Consider the following 10,534-nt stretch of genomic DNA (forward strand, 5'->3'; position numbering starts at 1 on the left):
TTGAACTTTAACTAACTAGTTTCCAACGGACAGCCCCCACTCCCAGAACCACCATTCACTTGTCTCTACCACTTTCACTGACCTGTCAGATGACGAGATCATCGTCACTGGTTCTAATAAGTACATAATCAATCTGTTTGTTTGTTTTTGTTCGTATTTAACGTAATATGTGCGTTGTCTTTCTTTTTCTCACCAACATTTCTCAGTTCTACTCAAACTGAATTTAGAATAAATAATACAGTGTTAGCTGTTACTGTATCTGTTAGAAGAGTAGCTATGCGAGCCGTGGTCTCTGGATGACGCATGCGTGGTTGGGGGTGTGGGGTGTCTAACAACTCTGACACCATCTTGTGGCGACCTTGACGACCGAGAGGATGATCCTCCTCGAGAGTTACCGGAAGTATGGCGTGACGTCGGACTACTATCACCATCCTCTTGGGAAGTCGTAGAGGATTCCTCTCCCTGCCTTAAAGCTTCAGCCATTTCCTCGGCGCTCTCGTTCAGACGGTTAGCGATCCTCATGAGGTAGGTTGACGCGAGGGCTTCACGTGCATGTCTCTCTTCATCATTGTCCAGAGGTTGGACGTACTCCTGTACGTCGACGCCACCGGTAGGGTCCAGCAGTGACGACTGCAGATTACGACGCGTCAGCCTCGCGAGGACAGACGGGGACGAGACATCAGGTGCTCGCGAGCGAAGTCTACCTCCCCTTGCGTTGACCCTGGATGTGTTGGCTCTAGACGAGGGTGCCCTCGAAGAGGAATCTCTGGATGGGGCTTCTCTAGATGTTGGCGTCTCTTCTTCTTCCTCATTTTCTACGACCTCGGTTGCGTCATCCTCACCCGAGTAGTATGTGGGACGCTCCCAGCTGTCCAGTAATACCAGCTGATGAGCGGGAACTGGATTCTTAAGGTCAAAGTTTTGTTCTGTCACAACCTCGCCCAATCCACTCATTTCTGACAGAAACCCTAATTCACTGGGGTTATTAAATTTGCAACCAATGAAAATTTCGTCGTCGTTCGCCTCGGCTGTGCATGTGAACTCTGTCTCCTTCTCTTTCATCTGCTGTTGAACGGTGAACAGCTGCCGTATATCGTTGCATCCCCGTGCCGTTTTAAAAGTATCGTAAAGTTTTTGGAGGTCTGACCCTTGTGTACAAATATCCACAAATCGTGTATTGATTTTCTGTTTCTGTTCCTGAACCGATTCACGGAGAATTCGGATCAGTGCCTCCTGACGCCTTTCCAGCAGTAATCTGTACTCTATAAACGTATCCTTGATGGAGCTCTTCAACTGACGTTCTTGTAAGTCCAGTTGTTTTGAGGCATTAGCCAGAGAATCTGTCCTACCTTTCATTTTGCTTAGCAAATCTTTACTTTTCTTTTCGATTACATCAAAGTCCGTTGAACTCTCATTTAAGGCTTCTGATACATCCACGATGTTATGTCCTTGCTGTTCTTTGTGATCCAGGACTGTACAATCCCGACACACAGGAATCAGACAATCCTTACAGAAAAAGTTTAATGGTTGGTTCTCATGTTTTGAACAGACATTCTGCGATTTTGCCTGCACTGTCGATAGAAAGTCCATCATCTGTATGACGCGATGGTCTCTGGGTAGAGCGTCGACTTCGCTCCGACTCAGGAATATTTCTACTCTACATTCCGGACATTTGAGTACTCCTTCGAAGTTTTCGTCGAGCCATGCCACCGACCTTCGTTGGTTCTGTTGGTTGTGATCGAATACCTGTTTGAGACAGGGTAGACAGAAAGTATGATTGCATGGCAAAGACTTGGGGTGGCGCTCCGCTTGGTCAAACCGTTCATTACATATGTGACATCGGAGGAACTGTTCTTCAAATGCTGCTTCGTCCACTATCAGACTCCTCTTTGTTGAATCCCCGCCTTCTGCGTTATCCGCAACGTTCGCCATGTTTAGGCAGTGGTACCTGTAAGTAAAAAATAAATAGCCTTAGGGATGTATTAGGCCCTACACCTTGGGGATGTATTATAGTTCCTACACCTTGGGCATGTATTATAGTTCCTACACCTTGGGGATGTATTATGTCCTACACCTTGGGGATGTATCATAGTTCCTACACATTGGGGATGTATTATAGTTCCTACACCTTGGGGATGTATTAGGTCCTACACCTTGGTGATGTATTAGGTCCTACACCTTGGGGATGTATTATTGTTCCTACACCTTGGGGATGTATTATAGTTCCTACACCTTGGGGATGTATTAGGTCCTATACCTTGGTGATGTATTAGGTCCTACACCTTGGGGATGTATTATAGTTCCTACACCTTGGGGATGCATAATAGTTCCTACACCTTGGGGATGTATTAGGTCCTACACCTTGGGGATGTATTATAGTTCCTACACCTTGGGCATGTATTATAGTTCCTACACCTTGGGGATGTATTATAGTTCCTACACCTTGGGGATGTATACACCTATAGTTCCTACACCTTGGGGATGTATTAGGTCCTACACCTTGGGGATGTCCTACACCTTGGGGATATTAGGTCCTACACCTTGGGGATGATATATCCTATACCTTAGGTCCTACACCTTGGGGATGTATTATAGTTCCTACACCTTGGGGATGTATTAGGTCCTACACCTTGGGGATGTATTATAGTTCCTACACCTTGGGGATGTATTATAGTTCCTACACCTTGGGGATGTATTATAGTTCCTACACCTTGGGGATGTATTATAGTTCCTACACCTTGGGGATGTATTATAGTTCCTACACATTGGGGATGTATTATAGTTCCTACACCTTGGGGATGTATTATAGTTCCTACACCTTGGGGATGTATTAGGTCCTACACCTTTGGGATGTATTATAGTTCCTACACTTTGGGGATGTATTAAAGTTCCTACACCTTGGGGATGGTTCCTCTTGGGGATGTAATAGTTCCTACACCTTGGGGATGTGTTATAGTTCCTACACCTTGGGGATGTATTATAGTTCCTACACCTTGGGGATGTATTAGGTCCTACACCTTGGGGATGTATTAGTTCCTACACCTTGGGGATGTATTATAGTTCTTACACCTTGGGGATGTATTATAGTTCCTACACCTTGGGGATGTATTAGGTCCTACACCTTGGGGATGTATTATAGTTCCTACACCTTGGGGATGTATTATAGTTCCTACACCTTGGGGATGTATTATAGTTCCTACACCTTGGGGATGTATTATAGTTCCTACACCTTGGGGATGTATTAGGTCCTACACCTTGGGGATGTATTATAGTTCCTACACCTTGGGGATGTATTATAGTTCCTACACCTTGGGGATGTATTAGGTCCTACACCTTGGGGATGTATTATAGTTCCTACACCTTGGGGATGTATTAGGTCCTACACCTTGGGGATGTATTATAGTTCCTATACCATGGGGAGGTATCATAGGTCCTACACCTTGGGGATGTATTATAGTTACTACACCTTGGGCATGTATTAGGTCCTACACCTTGGGGATGTATTGGTCCTACACCTTGGGGATGTATTAGGTCCTACACCTTTGGGATGTATTATAGTTCCTACACTTTGGGGATGTATTAAAGTTCCTACACCTTGGGGATGTATTAGGTCCTACACCTTGGGGATGTATTAGGTCCTACACCTTGGGGATGTATTGGTCCTACACCTTGGGATGTATTAGGTCCTACACCTTGGGGATGTATTATAGTTCCTACACCTTGGGGATGTATTAGGTCCTACACCTTGGGGATGTATTAGGTCCTACACCTTGGGGATGTATTATAGTTCCTACACCTTGGGGATGTATTATAGTTCCTACACCTTGGGGATGTATTATAGTTCCTACACCTTGGGGATGTATTATAGTTCCTACACCTTGGGGATGTATTATAGTTCCTACACCTTGAGGATGTATTATAGTTCCTACACCTTGGGGATGTATTATGTATTATAGTTCCTACACCTTGGGGATGTATTATAGTTCCTACACCTTGGGGATGTATTAGGTCCTACACCTTGGGGATGTATTATAGTTCCTACACCTTGAGGATGTATTATAGTTCCTACACCTTGGGGATGTGTTATAGTTCCTACACCTTGGGGATGTATTATAGTTCCTACACCTTGGGGATGTATTAGGTCCTACACCTTGGGGATGTATTATAGTTCCTACACCATGGGGATGTATTATAGTTCCTACACCTTGGGGATGTATTATAGTTCCTACACCTTGGGGATGTCTTATATTTCCTACACCTTGGGGATGTGTTATAGTTCCTACACCTTGGGGATGTATTAGGTCCTACACCTTGGGGATGTATTAGGTCCTACACCTTGGGGATGTATTATAGTTCCTACACCTTGGGGATGTATTATAGTTTCTACACCTTGGGGATGTATTAGTTCCTACACCTTGGGGATGTATTAGTTCCTACACCTTCGTGATGTATTAGGTCCTACACCTTGGGGATGTATTATAGTTTCTTCACCTTGGGGATGTATTAGTTCCTACACATTGGGGATGTATTAGTTCCTACACCTTCGTGATGTATTAGGTCCTACACCTTGGGGAGGTATTATAGGTCCTACACCTTGGGGATGTATTATAGTTACTACACCTTGGGGATGTATTAGGTCCTACACCTTGGGGATGTATTATAGTTCCTACACCTTGGGGATGTATTAGGTCCTACAGCTTGGGGATATATTAGGTCCTACACCTTGGGGATGTATTATAGTTCCTGCACCTTGGTGTTGTGTTAGTTCCTGAACGTTTAAGCGTATTTGAGGATGTTAACGCGGGATGTATTCATTCCTAATACTTCCGGTATGATAATTCCCAATACATCAGTTCGATTAAATGTATCGAACACGAGTGACAGTATGATAAATCATTCCATATACAGAATATAAGTTGTAGTTAATCATGACGTCATATTTATCAGACCTAGTTCAGGTAGTGCAATATTAACGGTAGTCGCAGTATGAACAACTTATCCTTATATAACTGCGTGCGTAAGCGTGTTGATGTTGGACTCATTCCAATTATGTTATCTTAACTAGTACCATTACTGGAACATTTCAGGGAGGTTTATAAGAGGGTTCTTTGTTAGGGATTCTGGTAGTTATTAGGGAGATCAGAATCTGTTAGAGATTAAGTGTTTGTTAGGAAAATTTATCTTTATCGGGGAGTGTTGTTTTGTTAAGATTACGGATTCTAGTCTTAGTAAGGATGTCCAAATCTTTGTAAGGGGGGTCTAGTCTATGTTAGGGAGTCCTAGACTTTGTTAGGGAGTCCTAGTCTATGTTAGGGAGTCCTAGTTTTTGTTAGGGAGTCCTAGTCTATGTTAGGGAGACCTAGTCTATGTTAGGGGTCCTAGTCTATGTTAGGGAGTCCAAGTCTACGTTAGGGAGTCCTAGTCTTTGTTAGGGAGTCCTAGTCTATGTTAGGGAGTCCTAGTTTTTGTTAGGGAGTCCTAGTCTATGTTAGGGAGACCTAGTCTATCTTAGGGGTCCTAGTCTATGTTAGGGAGTCCAAGTCTACGTTAGGGAGTCCTAGTCTATGTTAGGGAGTCCTTGCCTTTGTTATGAAGTCTTTCCCTCAAGTCTATTTATCTATTTGTACAGTTTCGAGATGTATGTGATATCAACTGACATACAAAATAAAAGTATGTATAAATATACATGTAAACTATTGCTATTTTATCACTTTTCTTGTAGTTACTTTCGTCAAATATTGTAACAAAAACACACACACACATGCGCAGTTGTTAACAGCAAAAATATCACATGAACCAGATATAGACCTTGAATAGAATTGAACAATTAAATTTAATCGATAATATGCCAATAGTTGACTCAGAGACTTCAGACAAAGATGGCGCCGTGCCAATAACCATGCCACCTCGAGGACACGTACTTGTACGTGATACAATTTTAAACGTCCTATTCAGTAAAAGAAAAATTTTCCCAGTATTTGTTCAGATCTAACAATTGTCACACATTCAATAGTTGTTTATCAGCGATAATTAGGCACCAGTTTCAATCAAATCCCTTTGTGAACAAAATTTGTTTTATAAAGCATAGTTATCAATGGTGATGGAGGTATATTGAAAACAAAATTGTCTTTCTTTTTAAAAAAAATCAGTAATCGATTATCTGTAGTTTATTCATTCAATATCCAGATCAATACGTATTAACGATAAACATTTAGTGTTTGGTCTTACCTTATACAACGTGTTGTTGAAAGTTACTTTTCCTTGCGTAGATTTCGATAAAACTGATTTGATGTTGAAAAAATACCAATATATAATGACCAACGTCATAGTGAACACGTGACCAGGTATGTATATATATATGTGTATATATATTATACTATCATACGTATCTTTATTTTGTAAATAGTCAGGTTGTAAACAAACCGGTGCTTGTTGTGGCGACGGTGGGCGGGACACGTGGAACACCGACCTATCACACCAGGTGTATGCACAAATCTCATGATAATTTACATATTATTGGAGGCCATAAATACGAAATGTACAGCTATCATCATATAGAAAAATATATATACCTATTTTCAATTCCACATTCTCTCGTTAACACTTATATAATCAGTTGACAACATGTTAATGAGTACTCGATTTCCACGTACGTAGCGATATCTAAAGCTACTAAGGCTTTGATGATAAATACCCCGCGGCCTCCTGAACAATGACACCCCTTCATGAATATATTCATGAGTCGTCTTTGTCGTGCCAAACCTGGTATTAGAGCCTTAGTCATTCCTAGATACATAATATTGATCTAACACGGATGACTGGGCACGGAAATCAATCTATAGATTAGGTCAACTGAGGTGACAGGTCATAGGTCGAACACCAAATTTACATGCTATTCGCTACACGCACCTGAAAGATTCAGAATGATATTAAGGTATTTGTACGGGTACTTAAGATATTAACACATAAACAATCCCCTCGAAAGTGTACAATATATCAATGTCTATGCAACAAAACCAAAAATACCTCACGTGATCAGATCCAGCTTCAGAACACCTGTATAATACAAATGTTATACATACCTGTATCACTGATTTCAGGTGACTTCATAAATTGTCTGCGATAGGTAGAATCTACAGATATAAATATTTGTCGAGACAATAAACATGGAGATCGACGGAGAGAGCGTGCACACACACACATACCACAGTACGCTTTACTAGACATGTTTAGACCTGTATATAGATAAGTATATAGAGAGTGTTCGTGTTACCTGTAAAATCGATACAGGTCTAGATTATTATCACAGAAAATGTTTCTCTGTATATATCAATGGAGGGTTTGTTAAATACGTATCAAAACAGATCATATAACAGTAAAAACACGGACCAGGAAAAAAAAACGGCTCCAATTTTTTAGTTGTCTCCCTTGAATCGGATATATTCGACCGTTAGAAGAAATACAGAACAATACGTTCAGACGTTTTGATCTTTGTACAAAATTACAAAAATAAATCCTTAACATGTTCTGCTGAAACATGCTTTTAACATCCACAAAACAGTTGTATTCCGCCCAACGTACCCACGTGCAGGAGGAAAAACCAAAAAGCAGAATGACATATAATGATCGTACCATGCAAAATGATAAAAGTAAAAGTCACAGTAATATGTAGAAACAAGAGCAGGACAGGAACTACAGTTGTTATCTTAATACTTTTTTTTTTGAAAAGAGGTTCAGAAAGGTTAAGTTTTGGGTAACAAAATATATTAAAAATAATAAGTATAAGGTACAATTTCAATATATTTGTATTGTATAATGTAATGTGAATTTTATAATGTCACATATCACAGAGAGTGTAACAATTTCACCACGGAAGTATTCAGGAAGTCAGGAGAAATAAGAATATCGAATCATTGCAACCGTGTCAACTGTATCATTGTAAAGCACTCTTAGATAATTACCTGGTATATCAAAATGGAGATCTAAGATATCAATTCAGACGATCAAGAAATTAATATTATATTAATTACCCCATATAGACACTACTGTTATGTTAATTACCACACACAGAAACTACTGTTATATTAATTACCACACACAGAAACTACTGTTATATTAATTACCACACACAGACAATACTGTTATATTAATTATCACACACTGACACTACTGTTATATTAATTACCACACACAGACACTACTGTTATATTAATTACCCCACACAGACTCTACTGTTATATTAATTACCACACACATACACTACTGTTATATCAATTACCACGCACAGACACTGCTGTTATATTAATTACCCCATACAGACACTGCCCCATACAGACACTGCCCCATACAGACACTACTGTTATATTAATTACCACACACAGAAACTACTGTTATATTAATTACCACACACAGACAATACTGTTATATTAATTATCACACACTGACACTACTGTTATATTAATTACCACACACAGACTCTACTGTTATATTAATTACCCCACACAGACTCTACTGTTATATTAATTACCACACACAGACACTACTGTTATATTAATTACCACACACAGACACTACTGTTCTATCAATTACCACGCACAGACACTGCTGTTATATTAATTACCCCACACAGACACTACTGTTATATTAATTACCACACACAGACACTGCCCCATACAGACACTACTGTTATATTAATTACCACACAGACACTACTGTTATATTAATTACCCCATACAGACACTGCCCCATACAGACACTGCCCCATACAGACACTACTGTTAGATTAATTACCACACACAGACACTACTGTTATACTAATTACCACACACAGACACTACTGTTATATCAATTACCACACACAGACACTACTATTATATTAATTACCACGCACAGACACTGCTGTTATATTAATTACCCCACACAGACACTACTGTTATATTGATTACCCCATACAGACACTGCCCCATACAGACACTACTGGTATATTAATTACCACACACAGACGGTACTTATATATTAATTACAACACACAGACACTACTGTTATATTAATTACTCCACACAGACTCTCTCTCTCTCTCTCTCTCTCTCTCTCTCTCTCTCTCTCTCTCTCTCTCTCTCTCTCTCTCTCTCTCTCTCTCTCTCTCTCTCTCTCTCTCTCTCTCTCTCTCTCTCTCTCTCTCTCTCTCTCTCTCCCCATATCAAGGCTATGTCCCAATTTGTTGCTCTTTATCGGTTGTTGCTGTTGATAAATTACTCATTTGACCTTTAAAACGACTCTACCCTAATTAGGTCGCCTTCTGTCTAATGCGCTTACGAATAAGTATCATATCTATAGACTTTTTATTATTCCGAAGTTGAAAATATCAATTATTATCATCATGAAAGGCATTTCTGATACACGTATTTAAGTATTTAATATGAACACTATTGAATTTTTTCGGGTATGATAAAGTGATCTTACTAAGTGCGTCAAGATTACTAACTTGATCACACATGTACTTTTGTGCCCTAACTATCATGACCCTTTGACTCTCGGTTATCTACAAGACATTTAAAGAATGAACAATTATACCTTTGGAATGTCGGTATAATCTACCGGTATCTTCGCCAGGGTATTAGCGCGTGCTCACAGTCCATTTCTAAATGCTGATTTTTAAAAACGGAAATTCTTTAAATGTTAGTATAAACAACGAAACGATAAATGTTTAAACCGTACTAATGATCCTATATATAATGTACGTTGTACCAGGCAGTCTATTATCCCCACCAAAACTTGTTATACTTATATATAGTTAGGTACACAGTAGTATGTATATTATCTGTTGGTATTTTCGACAGTAAGTTTATTTACCGAACACTTATGTTTAGTCTGCGGTTTGTTTAGACACTAGTGACAAGGTCTGTATCGTCTCTAACTAGAAAACAGATCTACACTGTAATTATATACATCCCGGAGTTTTATATCTCACCACGATCCTTGACCAGTACTCTCGGAGATTTAAACGGGAAAAATTTCCATTACGATAGGATCTTATCAGGAAAACTACTTCTTGTTGTCTGGTCGGAATTTTACAGGATAACAATTCCGGCTGGTCTAGTCGGATCTTTACAGGATTACAATTCCGGCTGGTCTAGTCGGATCTTTACAGGATAACTATTCCGGCTGGTCTAGTCGGATCTTTACAGGATATTAATTCCGGCTGGTCTAGTCGGATCTTTACAGGATAACTATTCCGGCTGGTCTTGTCGGATCTATACAGGATAACTATTCCGGCTGGTCTAGTCGGATCTTTACAGGATAACAATTCCGGCTGGTCTAGTCGGATCTTTACAGGACAACTATTCCGGCTGGTCTAGTCGGATCTTTACAGGATAACAATTCCGGCTGGTCTAGTCGGATCTTTACAGGATAACTATTCCGGCTGGTCTTGTCGGATCTATACAGGATAACTATTCCGGCTGGTCTAGTCGGATCTTTACAGGATAACAATTCCGGCTGGTCTAGTCGGATCTTTACAGGATAACAATTCCGG

General features: G+C 40.0%; 1 protein-coding gene across 1 annotated transcript; it reads right to left on the reverse strand.

Annotated features, from left to right (window-relative positions):
* Positions 1–243: 243 nt before the first annotated feature.
* LOC132563340 (tripartite motif-containing protein 2-like) lies at positions 244–6,267 on the reverse strand. Its single transcript, XM_060228102.1, has 2 exons — positions 6,229–6,267; positions 244–1,948 (listed from the first exon to the last, which is right to left on the reverse strand). The coding sequence occupies exon 2, from the start codon at positions 1,930–1,932 to the stop codon at positions 244–246; it is 1,689 nt and encodes a 562-aa protein (XP_060084085.1). The 5' UTR covers positions 1,933–1,948; positions 6,229–6,267.
* Between the last annotated feature and the right edge of the window lie 4,267 nt (positions 6,268–10,534).

Source organism: Ylistrum balloti, unplaced genomic scaffold (assembly GCF_031769215.1).
Source record: "Ylistrum balloti isolate Yb309-2 unplaced genomic scaffold, AGI_CSIRO_Ybal_v1 Utg371682, whole genome shotgun sequence".
NCBI lineage: Eukaryota > Metazoa > Mollusca > Bivalvia > Pectinida > Pectinidae > Ylistrum > Ylistrum balloti.